Source organism: Phoca vitulina, unplaced genomic scaffold (genome assembly GCF_004348235.1).
Source record: "Phoca vitulina isolate PV1807 unplaced genomic scaffold, GSC_HSeal_1.0 scaffold76, whole genome shotgun sequence".
Taxonomy (NCBI): domain Eukaryota; kingdom Metazoa; phylum Chordata; class Mammalia; order Carnivora; family Phocidae; genus Phoca; species Phoca vitulina.
In genome coordinates, this window is record NW_022589779.1 from 6,223,166 (window position 1) to 6,238,404 (window position 15,239).

Here is a 15,239-nt window from a genome sequence, read left to right on the forward strand (position 1 = left end):
TCTCACCACGCGCCATCTGTCTCACCACGTGCGCCGGCTGTCTCACCGCGCGCCATCTGTCTCACCACGTGCGCCGGCCATCTCACCACGTGCCATCTGTCTCACCACGTGCGCCGGCCATCTCACCGCACGCCAGCTGTCTCACCACGCGCCATCTGTCTCACCACGTGCGCCATCTGTCTCGCCGCGCGCGCCGGCCGTCTCACCACACTTCTGTCCAGCCGCAGCTGCTCTGTGTGGCAAACTAGCTCCACCGGTAATTTGAAAGCTAAAGTGGTGAGAGAAAAGTAGAGATTTGTGTGCTGAATGGGATTTTTTTTTTTCCGGACTTGCCCGACTCACAACTCCATCAGCAGAAAAGGCTAAAATAAAATATCAACTACAGCCATTTAACCGTGGCAGATGCCTTATCTGTATCTTTTAAATGTTAAGCTTTTTACAGACTAGGCACTTGCACTGGATTGCAAAGAGGGCCACAATGTTCCCATCTCTGTAGCCACTCCCCTTTACAATGTGAATTCGAAGTTTCTTCCATCAAGAGGTTGGTTCCATTTCCCAAAACCTTGAATCTGGGCTTGGCCATGTGACTTGAGAGATTAGCAAATCTGAAGCAAGCAGAGACTTGCACCTTAGGCCTGGTTGTCTTTTCCTGTGGTTAGAACTCTGAGATCACTATGCAGAGCAATCTAAGCTGGCCTGCTGAAGGATGAAGGGCACACGGAAATGTGAGGTATCCTAGTCAACCAGGCCCCAGTCAACAACCTGCCAATAGCCGGAGATACGAGTGAGGCCATCTGAGACCAGCCAGCCTGCAGTTAAACTGCCAACTGACCACAGACAATATAAGTAAGCCCAGCAAAGGACAGCAAAACCAACCGAGAGAACCACAGTCCACAGGATTATGAGCTAAATAAGTGCAACTGACCGCCTCCCTGCCCCGGTGCCCCATGAAAGTGTGGACAGAACTAACAAACTTGTTCAGAAAGAATCCAGGGCTCCTTGAGTGACATGGGAAGGATGAAGCATTATTGCTGATACAGTTAGAAACAGCATCAATGGTCTCTGCATTAATATGTAGCAGGAGGGAAACATGTTTAGGAAAGGGGATGTGTTGGTTCTGCAGCCAGGGACAGAAACCTGAGAAAGCTGTGGGTGGGTTTAGGAAGTGTGGGGAGTGGTATGGGTGTGTGAATTTCAAACATGTTCCTATTTTTAATGTTGGCTAGGCAGTATCTATATTTTAGTCTGTTCAAAGAGTACACCTTCTCAGGAAATGGTGAGGATATAAACATAGGTATAGCATTTGCATCTCAAATTGCAAACTTCCCAAAGATTTAACTTTTCCAGCAGCCTGTCTGCTAATACTTTATAGTGTATAGCCAGGCAAACTATGTGATATAATAGTTTTTCTGAGACCGAAATATTTTACTTATTTGAAAAGATTTCCCAAGTAAGAAAAGCTTAGAAAATAAGTTGATATTTTTATACATCTTCATAACTCAAAACTGTTTTTTTTAGAACAAAATAGTTATGTTTTTCTCCCCAAATCAGATTTCATTGTTAAATGTCCCTTTAGTGTGTACCAGTAGGACCAAAACTCTTTGATCATCAGAATTCCTAAAGTCCTCTCCAACATATAAAAACCTTGGCCTCACTCACAGATGTTCTGAACCAATGGAACCTAGGATTCTATATTTTGAAAAGGGTGACTCTGTAGATAAACCAGAAATCACTATGAGAAAATGCAATTAATGGATGTAATCATTTGACTTCCCTTTAGTCATCATAAAGAGATGCATCTCAAAATAACTTTTTTTTTTTTTTTTTTGCAATCTTACATGAGGGTCTAGTCACTGTTAGCAACTGGACTGTTTCTGAAGCAAAAATACCACTGTCTTTGCTGAAAAAGAAGAATCACTATCTGTTGCAGAAGGAGTTATTTGGAGCAAATGTGTTTTTTTTTTTTTTTTTTTCATGGACCAATCTAAGTTATTTATTTAAGCCATCTCCTGCTGTAAGCAAAGGGATGGAAGATCAGTATACTGGTCATCATTTGATACAAGTAAAGAAGGTGAGCTTAAGGTCCCATAGATTTTTCTGGTCCGTGTGCAGTCATGGTCCAAACCAGTGCTGTGGTCCCCACTGGGTGGTGGTCCAGGTTCTCTTTATTCATCTTCATAGCCGGTTGGAAGTGGATTCACGTGAGAGTTATGGAATAGAGTATGATTACCATCTCCCCAGGGAAAGGGCTTGGACCTGATGCGGAGATGGGGGTAGGCGACGAACTCGGGTCTCTCGTGCTCTCCATGACGCGACTTCAGGAAGACATTCAGCATGCTCACACCCACGCCAGGGAGCGCTACGAAGTAGGTGAGAGCCTTCCACATGCGAGCTGAGCCCTCCTCGCCGTGGGCGCCGCTCGACATGGAACGCCCCAGCTGTGCCCCGAAACGACCTAGCAGCCCAGACAGCCGGGACACAGATGCCGCCGCCGCCGCCATTTTCGACCTGGACCTGGAGCAAATGTGTTTTGTGTTTACTTGTACCCTGTATCAGACACAGTCATTTGAGCTCACACTCAGATCAATTCTTTTTTTTTTTCTTTTTTCTTTTTTTTCTTTTTTTCAGATCAATTCTTAACTGCAAATCTGACTACTAATGCTGCTCATCAACATTAATATACTCCTGGCCTTTCCCCACCTGGCTCTTTTCCCCAGGGAAGGGGGAATGACTTCAACTGATTGAGATTTTTGATGGGGAAACTGGGGATGCTGAGCCCCACACCTTCCTTGCATCTTCCCGTTGAAAGAAAGTTTCCTGGCTGATTCACTCATTATTCCTCTGTGCTCCCAGGCCTTACCTGGCTAGTGTGTCCTGTGGTGTAAATCTACTTTATTCTGGAATTCAGTATTATAAACCACTTGACTGAAGATAAAAGTCATATGGGTCTTTATAGTTTTTAGCAGTCCTAATTTAGGGAATATTTTGGCCTCTACTAGATCCAGGCAAGGGAAAGAGTATGAGGTATGGGACCCTCTTCAAATATGACCAACATGTCCCTGTGAAATCATTATTTTTACTATTTCCCATTTAGAGATGAGTAAATTAAGATTCAATAGACCACTTGAGCCATAAGACCTAGCCCTGAGTCTTGCACACAGTTGTGCTGACTCTAAATAATATACTTGAAAAAAAAAATGGTTACATGTGGACTTTAGTTAGTAATGTACCAATATTGGTTCATTAATTGTAATAAATATATCATACTAATGTTAGATGTTAATAATAGAAGAAACTGGGTATTGGGTATATGAGAGCTCTCTGTGCTGTGTTCACAGTTTTTCTGAAAATCTAAAAACTGTTCTAAAAATGAAAGTTTATTTTTAAAAAGATCATGTATGAAATGAATGGCAACATAAGAAAGGATACTGTTTCTGATTTTTTTCTGGGTGCTTAATAAAAATAATACAACTTCTAGTTTGAGGATATCTGCATTGCCTCACTTCTGGATCTGGCAGAGTACAGGAGTTAAGAAGGTTCTAGAAGCAGACCTTGTTTTGAATCACAACTTTCTGACTTGCTGCCAGTTACTGAATGTCTCTGAACTTCAGCTTCCTTACCTGTTAAAAAGGGACCAATACCTGACTAATGAGATGCCTGAATGAATTAAATAATGTTATGATGGCAATTACAATAGTGCCCAAAATAATAAAAGTGCCTAGAACAGTGCTTGGTACAGAGTAAGCACCCCATCCTATATCTACCTGACCCCCATTCTGATTCAGGGCACCTGGAGTAGAGCCAAGAGTCTGCTTTTTTTTAAGAAAAATTATATTTTTATTAGTTAACATCTGACTCACCTCCATAATGGTTTTCTTCTACAAAGTGACTAGGTATTTTTTGCCTCTTACATGACAGTTACTCTGTAATACCATTTTCTATAGAAAGAAGAGAAAGTTTATTTCCAATTTTCCCTTAGCAACACTGTTAAGGTTTGACTTTATTACTATTAATTTAGGAAAATATATTTCATCATACCAATTTATACTGAAAATATTTTGTACTGAAAATATTTTAGAATTGCTATCAAATTTGGAAAAAGCTCTAACAATTTTGTATCAGCTGTGATCTGTTTGATATCAAGTCTTTGCCAAGAGTCTGTTTCTTAAATGCTCCCCAGGTGATTCTGACGGTGTGGGACCCATGAGTGAAGCCTAAACTCACCTGCAGGTGCAGAACTTCACCCTTCTTCCTGGACTATCAAATGTAAGCTCTCTGACTGGATTTCAAAATTCACTCTCCCCTTACTTTTCTCCCAAGTTCCTCTGTGGGGTCCTCATCTGGCACCATTCCCTTTATAAACCAGGGATGCTGACCAGAGCTCAAGGAAAGATCCTATCAGCTCAGGTTACTTCCTCATTCACTTCTCTCTGTTCTCTTTGAACTCTGATTCCTGAACAATTCCAGAGAGAGAGGAATTCTTTCCACAGTACTGGAATCACATTCTTGCAGCATATACTATTTTCAATATTATGACCATTCAAGGTCATTATATGCATAATATGCATGGTCCTAGCAAATGTATAGAGAGCTAATGCAGTCACAGAATAAAATAATAGACATTCAAAATGTACCAATATTCCCCTGCCTTGAATTCTACCCACATCCCATGGCTTCTCCTGGCTCTAACATGCTTAAGAATCTATCATTTCATCAAAACTTCTGCCATGGTGACTGGCTATCTTTTCTCCATGATAGCTTTCTTACCACACATTGAATATATCAGAGTCTTGGGAAAATAGATGGAGATATGAGGAGCAAAGGCAAGAAGAGGTTAAAAAAAAAAAAAGAAATCTATACTTCAAGGGGAGAAAATTCTTTCAGCTGCCTCCAAAAATATTTATGCTTCATTTGGAGACACATTTAAAAAATCTTTTTATTAGAATAGCATAAGTAAAAATAAATACAAAGGTAAACCACAAAACAGGAAATGCTAAGAAACCTAGAAAAATATTCATTATAAGGTTGGATAGAATTGGCTAGGTGTTGATGGTATATTGATGCATCTTCTTCTTAAGAGTATCATGAAATAGATGGGTAAGTAATGCCATTACGAAGTGCTTTTCACAACATTGTGGATCAAATCCTATTCTTTATGTACTTATGGTACATAAAGCCTTTTGCATCCTTGTTGTCCTTATCCTCTAACACCAATGTAATTCAGGGATTTTGTGGATGTCTGTGTTTTGCCTATATAGCATCCATTTCCCATTTTTCTTGCTGCAGCGTTCTATTAGCTGAGAGATGATGAAAGAGAGATTATTGACGTTTTTTTAGTTCATGGATCCAATCAGATTGAAGGTCCCTGGTCTTTTCACTTATTAGGACCAATAAATTTCCTTTTCTACTTAAGCCCATTTAAGTTGGGCTTTCTGTCACTTGCAACCCAAAGAGTCCTAAGAAAGTGTTTGATAATAGTTATTTGTCTATAATATAAAACAATATTTTTAATAAAAAAAGTAATTCTTTTTTTTGACAGTATCATATCTAAACAAAAGAATTCTTCCAATGTCTCAGAATTGGATCAAGAGAGTATTTCTCATGAACTCATTTAAGGTGATAATAATGATTTCCTTTATTGAACTACTTTGCACCAAACATGTGCTCAGTGCTGAGCTTAGAGTCTCTCATTCCACCCTCACAACACATATTCCACATTTTATGGATGAGGAAACTGAGGCCAAGAGCCAGAATTTGAAAGTCTGTTTCAATTCAAAGTCCATGTCCTTGGATACCTCTCCTCTTGGATATTTTCATATTAGAAACATGCAGAGTTTAGATACAGTTTAATGGTAACCCATTAAAAATTTAATCATTTATTCTAACACATAAGCTGAAATATTTAAAAGGGTTCCTGTTCCTTGTAAATATTAATATTAATGTTGTCAAATAAGCTCGATCCTCAGCCCTCCCTCCAGTGCTCCCATCTGTGGCTATTGTCTTCTCAATATCACCTCACCTTGCTTGGGGACACAGCTCCCTCCCTCCATCAGCTGCTAAGAACCACTCACCCAGGCCTGCTGTAGAGCAGGATATTACAGCACATGAATTTTAGCTATCACAATTCTTTAATTTCTTCAGCTATCCCTACCCCTAGAAAGTTCTCACTGATCATCTTGCCTTATGCGAGTACATACCAGTACTCTGGAACCCTGCTCCCCTCTTTTCTTCAAATCCCAAGACTTGCAAGCCTCCCATCCCTTAGGCTGTTCCAAGAAAACAAACATCCCAATATTTAAATATGCAGTACAGCTTAGACCTCTTGTGTTAATATTTCTCATTCAGATTAATTCAGGGCTCTTCCAAAAAATCCATGATGTTTTCTTAAACAAAATAACCCCTCTAGTAGGTTTCTGCCCTTAGTAATACAGAGATCAAGGAGAAGCTTGAAATTATTTTTTTACCCTATCTGATTTTATAATTGCAGTTGTTTAAAGTAGGTAATCATCTGAGTTTCCCTTCATTTTTCATAGTACCAGTTGCAATCTAGAACATACAGTAGGAAGTTAATAGCTGGTTGTTAATGGAGTATCCACTGAATAACCAACTTTCTTTTTTCTCTGATGCCATTATATAGACTTAACATCTTTAAGAATTGCTCTTTGAGGGGCTTGGGTGGCTCAGTCAGTTAAGCATCTGCCTTCCGCTCAGATCATGATCTCAGGGTCCTGGGATGGAGCCCCATGTGGGACTCCCTACTCATCAGGGAGTCTGCTTCTCCCTCTGCCTCTGCCTATCCCCCTGCTAGTCCTCCCTCTCTCTCAAATAAATAAATAAAATCTTAAAAAAAAGATGTTTTTTTAAAAAAGAAAATAGATCTTTGAGGTATTGATCCTGGAGAATAGCTATACTGAATTCAGCATTAAAACATATCTGAAGTTCCAAGAGATTTAAACTTAGTGTTCCAAAGAATTCTGAGAACTTGAGCCAATCCAAACGTGATAAATCTACAAAGACCAAAGAATAATCTCAATCCTATCTTTATAAACAAGTGCAGACCATGCATTTTCATCTCCACCATGTCAGAATACATGGTTGGATGATGGGTCATGCCTGGGAGTCCCTATTTTGTAAAGTTTCTTTTGAAAAGATTCTGATCATCCCTAAATTTTCATATAACATTTTAAGCATTCGGAGGGGCTTAAAGCAAGACGTAAAATACCTTGATTTCTCTATGTAGGAAATGGACACACTTTAGTATCTTCTTTCTATCTATTGAGTCAGGCATTCTAAGGAGGAACCAGAATTTGACTACTTAGTGCTTTGGGCTCTTGAGAGGAAAAACATTTTTAGATATCATCATTAATAATTCATAAATGAAAGAACTTTACCAGGTCAAAGGAATTCAATATTTCTGTTTGTAACTTATCTTTAAATTTTGTCAGTGCCTTTAAAATGCATGCCTCCCGTGAGTCATTTTGAATGATTTTTTCAAATGATTAATGGCATCTCACTGTCCCGTGATATGAAGATTGATGGCTGTACCCCAGCCCCAAGTCACTGCATTCCTCAGCAGACCTCATTTGAAAGCTTATGATCAGTATGGAATAACACTTTTAACAAGTCATATTAATTATTGACTTAGGGATGTGTACGCTTACATTTCACATCTTTTTACCTGTAATTTAGATTATTTTATCTGAGGATAAGAGAAAGAAAGAACAATTTTAGCCTATAGCTTCTCCATGATGGTGATGGAAATTCAGGAAGAACAAGGTCATTTTTCTCTGCTCTTGATGGCTAGGTCCCCTGCCTCAGAACCTGAAGGAATGACAAATGAAAGGATCTTCTCCCTCCCTGTAAGCTTTACAAATCAGAAATGACATGCCTTTCCTAGAGTATGATGCTTGTGTAAATGTGATTTTACAATTTCTGAAAGCTATGGTTTCTTGATCTGATAGTGTATTTTGGGAGGTCATAATCCTCTGGGGAAACCTTTTCAAATATGTGAACACATACACACACACACACACACACACACACAGGTTTAATAGGTTACCATTAAAACTCTTCATGTTTCTAATATGAAAATATCCAAGAGGAGAGGTAATTGAGGACATGGATTTTGAATTGAAACAGACTTTCAAATTCTGGCTCTGGGCCTCAGTTTCCTCATCCATAGAATGTGGAATATGTGTTGTGAGGGTGGAATGAGAGACTCTAAGCTCAACATTGAACACGTGTTTCGTGCAAGGTAGTTCAATAATGGAAATCATTATCACTCCTTAGGCAGAATGCTAAATCACCCTCCCTGAATGTCCTTCAGAAAAATAAGGCCAGCTGAACCTTGACAGAATGCTGGGCCCACTCTCTGCTCCATATTATAATGGGAAGGGCCGTGCATGTGGGCTGGATTGGTCTCACAGTGTATCTGAATCTGTAGGAGTATAATGTATAACAGGGCTTCTCTTGCTTTCCCCACTTCTCTGCTCTTCTGGGAGACCCCCAGAAAGAACTGTATTAGCTCTCTGTCCAGTTTATTTGATTAGTAACAAAAATCTCTGCTTCATCAATGGTCATAGGAAAGGAGAAGAGTTTGAGGAAGGAGTATTTCATAGGGAGGAAGATGGCAATCCCAGTGCCAAGCATTTCCATCATGGCTTTTTGTTACTCTTGGCTGTTGAATCCCAAGGAAGTCAAACCCTTTGGGCAAGTAGCTTAACCTCATTGTGTCCTAGTTTCCTTCTCTGTAAATGGAAATAATAATATAGGCAGTGTTATGATGATGATGATGATGTTGATGTTGTAGAAAAACTAGTGCAATAAAAACAAGGTAAAAATTGCTAGCTGAAATTTTCTGAGTGCTTGCTATGGAGTAAACACAGTTTTAAGGAATTGACACATACAAGCTCATTTAACTCTCACACTGTGAAATGAGTGAATATACAAAATGTACAAGATGGGACCCATGCAAGCACTCTTTAATTGTTAGCTGTGATTCTGAGTAACTACTAAAAAATAATCCATGTGATTAAACCCATTTCCCATTCTAATGGGCACTTGTCTCCCCATTTTCCTCTTGCACACAGTGCTTCCATGAACATCATTGCACATGTCTCCTGTGAACACGGGCAAGAGCTTCTGGGTGACAAACAGGGGTGGGGGAGGTGTGTCTACAAATTCCATGGCTGTCATGCATCTAGCTTGTTTCCTTCTTTATTTAAAAAAAAAAAAATCAGTGGGGACGCCTGGGTGGCTCAGCCGGTTGAGTGGCTGTCTTTGGCTCAGGTCATGATCCCCAGGTCCTGGGATCAAGTCCCACATTGGGCTCCTTGCTCAGCGTGGAGCCTGCTTCTCCCTCTGCCTGCCACTCCCTCTGCTTGTGCTCACTCTCTCTCTCTCTGATTAAAAAAAAATTAAAAAAAAAAATTAAAAAAAAATCAGTGGCATGTATTTCCTCACCTCTCAAGAGAGGTATCCAAAAAAATAAATAAATAAAATAAAAGATCACTTTTTTCTCTTTAAACTTTGATTTATAGATAATATTCAGCATACAATGTGCCACACTAGAAAAAGTCTGCCAGCAGAAGAAGTAAAGACACTTTTTAATTTGCAATTTGAGTTAGAGGGTAAATTTGATTTAAAAATTGACCAAGCAAAAATTACTTTAGGGAGTTCATGAAGGGTAGTTAATGATTATGTTTCTGTCTCCGTTTTGTTATTAACATGAATCTTAGACAAGGCAAAGGAGTAATCAGGTTAGACTTGATGTGGGCAAGAATTTAAGTAAAGAAGAAAAGTATTGGTTGTTGAATTATTTTTATTTTCAGTCTGTTGCTGCTGCATAAATATGGTATATCCTTAATCATTATCGTTTGATGATGCATATTAATTCATAAATAAGACATTGCTTTTTTGAACCATTATTGAAAGTATGTTTGCTTTACAGATTAAAAAGTTAAGAAAGGCATTTGTTTTAGATGAGGTAAGAAATGCATGCAAAACCTGGTAAATTGACTTAGTATTACCTTTTATATAGATTTTATTTAATCTCTCCATTTCATTCTTAGCTTAGGTGATAGATCATAATAATAGAAACACATTTGAAAATATTTAAATGATTAATTCTTTACTAAAGGAAAACTAGCTCAAAATTAAAACCATAATCTTATAATAATTTATTTTCAAAAAGCTAAAAACCTACACAGGTATGATTTTTGGCAAAGTTATTTTGTCAGTATTCATTTGGCACAAAATATTGTTTTAGAATCCATTGGGTAGAATTTATGAGATGTAATGTATTATTTCATCTTAAATTTCAAGTTAATGTTGTCAATGTAGAAACCTAAGGAAATTTTGTATATGTAGTAGTAGCATAACAGCTGTATGATACTGATTTTAAATATGTAATATAAGAAACCAGACAAGTCTATTAGAGGTGGGGGGGAATTAAGTGGATGGGCCACAAGTCAAAGGGTACCAGTAGCAGATCATATGTTATTTGCTCTGTTCAGAAAATCTGAAATTTTGGCACTGAGATCACTGCTTATAAGAATTATACATTTATGCTTCAGATCCCTCCTGATACAGCTTTGAACCCTATTAAAGGGATATCATGTCTCAGCAAACCTTAGACCAAGACATTGAGTCCAAAAATGCCAAGTTTTATCATAGATCCGCTAAACAAAAAGTGTATTTGCATATTTTTAAAAAGCTTTTTTAAATTTATTTTTGCATGCACACGAGTGGGGTGGAGGGGCAGAGGGAGAAGCAGACTCCCCGCTGAGCAGAGAGCCCAAGTTGGGACTTGATCTCAGGACCCTGGGATCATGACCTGAGCCGAAGGCAGACACTTAACCGACTGAGCCACCCAGGCACCCAGTATATTTGTATATTAAGTATTCCTATTTTCATGGATTTAAATAAAGTTAGAGTGGACTTTCTCAGACACAGACATAATTGTGACACACTGCTTAAAAGTCTTTCAAGAAAGTCCATGGTCTGGCCCCAGTCCACACTGTATTCTCACTCTTGATATTCCCCTATGTGCACCTCGTTTAGCTTCTCCTTTTATTCCAACTTACCATGTTTACTCATTCCTCTTTGCCATAACTCTACTGTTCTTTTTGCCCTGAATACTCTTCCCTATTTCAACATGATTAGCTATTTTTATCTTTCAAGACCTAGCTCAAATTTTAATGCCTGTAATAACTCTTTGAGGGAGGAAAAAAAAAGAAGTCTTTTAGGACAACACCCCCCAACCTAATCAACTACATTTTCTCTCCATAGCACAACATTTAAGTATGTCTCTCATCCTAGACCATGAGTCTTCTTCAGTAAACTGTGAGCTTCTTGAAAGCAATGGAAATGTCTTATTCATCTTTATATTCCCATCCCTCTCACTGTTCCCTCTTACTACTGCCTACAATGTCTGGCATAATACATTTTTAATGGTTGAGTGAATGCTAGATCAATATGACCCCTGGTTGCTCCAAAGTGCCGTCTAAAGGAGATGCCATTTGTGTGGTTAGGCAAGAAACAAACCATCTTTATAATTTAAATAAAAGACTACACAATTTCTACAATTTAAACTAAAATTGTGTTCAAAGAATAAAACTGGAAAGCTAAGTATCCATGACAAGTACAGAAATTAAGTACAAGTCATTTAGAATTTGCATAGGAGACAGTGCTTAAAGGTGGAGGGAGCATCCAAATCTTGTTCCATAATTGCTGAGTCTGTGAATAGAGTGAATTATTATGACCAAAATGGCTCATTTTGACATCCATTATGGCTTTGTTTCATCAGTGGTTTTCCTATGTGTTTGGGTTGTTTCTTTAGCCCAATTTTTTGCAATATCTAATCACAATACTTTGTTAAAAACAACAATACTCATTCCAATAGGGGTTGATTCAGATTTTGTGGAGCCTGAAGCTTGCACAATTTAGTAGAGGAACCCTCTTTAAGAAAAAGAATACAAAAGCACAGATGTGAAAGCAAATATTTATTTAGAACAATATAAGAAATCATAACAAATTGCAATTTTTAAAAGGTGACAAAGACTGGAAAGATCACAAAACCCAGAAAAATAACATAATATTGTTTTTATTAATTAATCGCCTCTATTATTTTTTCCCTACATTTTTGGCTGTCTTCCCATTGACTACCTCTTCATCTGACAATAGTTTTTTTATTTCACTTTCTGTAGAAGAATAATTCATTCTTGTCTCTAGAATGTTTCCCCTAATCCAGCCATATCCTTCCAGTGCTGGTCAATTTTTAATTTATCTGTATTTTCTGAAAAACTTTTTAAGATTTTTTTTTTTATTCGACAGAGAGAGAGACAGTGAGAGAGGGAACACAAGCAGGGGGAGCGGGAGAGGGAGAAGCAGGCCTCCCGCTGAGCGGGGAGCCCGATGTCGGACTCGATCCCAGGACTCTGGGATCATGACCTGAGCTGAAGGCAGATGCTTAATGACTGAGCCACCCAAGTGTCCCTGTATTTTCTGAATTTTTGAAATGTGCATGTATCATCTAATTTTTCTAAGTCCAAGAAGTGTTTAAAAGATAAAGATTTTTTAATTGAAAAGATGACTATATAAAAATAGATGAAGATCCAGGGGCATCTGGCTGCTCCACTGGAAGAACATGTGACGCTTGATCTTGGGGTTGTGAATTCTAGCCCCATGTTGGGTGTAAAGATTACTTAAATAAATAAGTAATTAAAAATAAGTAAAAATAAAAAATAGATGAGATTCCAAATTGGCCATCACCAGGCTATTGGGAAAAAATAATTGGTGTAAAAAATTTTCTTACTTTTGGAAAAAAATTACAGAAGACCTAAAAAAGTTTAACAAAATTGATAGAGAAGAAGTTTTACAAAGAAAAGGGCAATTAGATACAATTTAATAATATCATCAAGTGAAGAGGTATTTGAGTAGTCTGTTTATAATAATAATTACTATATGATTTAAAATAATTTACATTTGTAAAAGTCTTTCAAAATTTTTACCACTTATAAGGAAACAGTCACAGATGGCACATTAATGAATAAACACACACAAATTCACAAATTACAAATAGTAGTTACTATAGACTCTAGATCCAAATATTTTGTAAAGGAATTTATCTCCACTTTTCAACATCAGCCTTTCAGTCATTGCAGTTTTGTTAAGGAGAGGAAAAGGTAATTATCCTAAAAGATGACTAATTGTTCAGGGAAATGAATCTCTCTAAAGGAATGTTAAGAAGGAAATTGCTTAGTAATAGAATTTTAAGTTGCTAAAGTCCACCATGCCAGGAGGAAAAGGTGGCTACTGGCCAGGTATTGTTCCTTCACTCCATGTGGTCATCTTAAGTCCACAATACAGGAAATATTTTTATAATCAGTATCTACTCTAAGATGCATATTCATACATGCTGTATGTGGTATTAATAAACAGATATTAATAGAATTGAGATCACTTTATTATATCTTCAAGCAAGTTTTGAATGTCTGCTGCACCATTCTCATCATGGAGAATGCAAAAAATGGTGGGCACAGTCTAGACCCAAGAAAAGCTCTTAGACCCAGGGGGAGACCAGAAGGGCAGGTAAAAGGATGGTTTACAGTATCTGTGGTACAATCTGAATGACAAATGAGTGGACCAGGTATTCAAAACTGATCATTATAAATAAATTGCTGAGGGATATGGCTACTATAAGGATGAACTCTGCCAAAATTTTTACTTTAGAATTATGATCAGGGAGGGGAGCACAGGGCAGAAATATAATTTCACAGATTCAAGCGATTTTGTATTTTGCAATCCATGAAAGTAAATTATTCCGAGGTGCATAGACTTTGCAGCCTCTGCAGGAGATGTTTCAGGGGACAGGACTTCCAGGAACTTAAAAAAAAAAACAGATTTGCAGATGAAAAGGCAAAAAGGCTATCTATGGGAGGAGAGTTGGATCTGGATCGGTTAGGTTTCTTTTGGAGGGAAAGGGGCATTTATTTGTCTTCATTTTTAGGTGAGGGCCCGGGAGACAATGAAAAGAGATGTCATAACATTTGTCTGTATTAATGGTCTTGGGATAAAAGAAGAGAAAACCAAACATTGATGGCAGTGTTTCCATGACACCTGATGAAATGCTGAGCAAGATCTGAGGGTCTAGAACTGATGGAACTAATCCTTTTTGAGACTTTGAAACTCTGGCCTAAACAGAACCGCTTTGGTTCCTGGTGGTCAAGTGTAGCACGGAGTTAGAAAAGAGGCTGAGCTCTCAAGTTGTTTTCCCGAATGGAAACTGGCACTCCTCAGGTGCCTGGATGACTGGTGGACACCACATGGAGCCCAGCTCTTAGCTTTATCCCTCCTTGGGTGTCCAGACAGTCGGTGAAGACTATACCAGACACTGATCTTAGTGTTCTTACTACTGACACCATCAAGAGGGCCCATGGTGAGGCTTTTGTGAGTGGCATCAGATGGGAGGTGGAGGAGGATGGGGCAGAAAGGGCAGGTGACTGCACTGTGACCACAACTGGTAGGGCCCTAGGAGATTCCCAGAAATATCTGTGGGATACTTTGGGAAGGGCTGGTCTCCTTCTGGGTCTGGTGGGCAAGGGTCAGGGAAGGGAGGGCAGGTGGTTGGAGAAAGACTCAGGCTGCTGTATGAGCAGTAAAAGCAAGTGTGATCGAGTTTTGTAGTCAGGCTAGTGAGGTCTGGTTTTATGAACGACATAGAAGATAATATTCAACATAAATTTTGGTGTGCTTTTATATGTAGAAAAAAGGAAGGGAGGGAGGGAGAAAAATTGAGGACACAAGAATTCTCCTTCCATCTCAAAAATTATATTTTTAAAAGAGATTTCTGCTTCCTCCCAAAATACACACACAAACACACGTATATCCTGTTGCCCTGGGGTGTGTGTGTGTGTGTGTGTGTGTGTGTATCCTGTTGTCCTGGGTTTTGGTCAGGAATGCCCAGAACTGGCCTGCATACCAGTCACACTGTAGTGTAGTGCCCTAGAATACGCTGCTTAGTGACAAGACAGTGCTATGTTATACTTAATTTTTCTGCCTTCTCTGCAAACGTAATGTGTTGGACTACAAATATAGGCTCTGTTGGTTTGCAAACAGAATTATCTAGTAATCTGAACAATCCCTGATGACACGTTATCATCTAGTAGCTAGGCAGGGGAATTCTGTAAGGAGAGTTTGCTGCTTTTCCACATATTACTAAGGGAAGGAAAGGGGTTAAC

General features: G+C 38.6%; 1 protein-coding gene across 1 annotated transcript; it reads right to left on the reverse strand.

The window, feature by feature from the left end:
* Positions 1–1,952: 1,952 nt before the first annotated feature.
* LOC116625283 (cytochrome c oxidase subunit 6A1, mitochondrial) lies at positions 1,953–2,508 on the reverse strand. Its single transcript, XM_032393712.1, has one exon. The coding sequence runs from the start codon at positions 2,499–2,501 to the stop codon at positions 2,166–2,168; it is 336 nt and encodes a 111-aa protein (XP_032249603.1). The 5' UTR covers positions 2,502–2,508; the 3' UTR covers positions 1,953–2,165.
* Between the last annotated feature and the right edge of the window lie 12,731 nt (positions 2,509–15,239).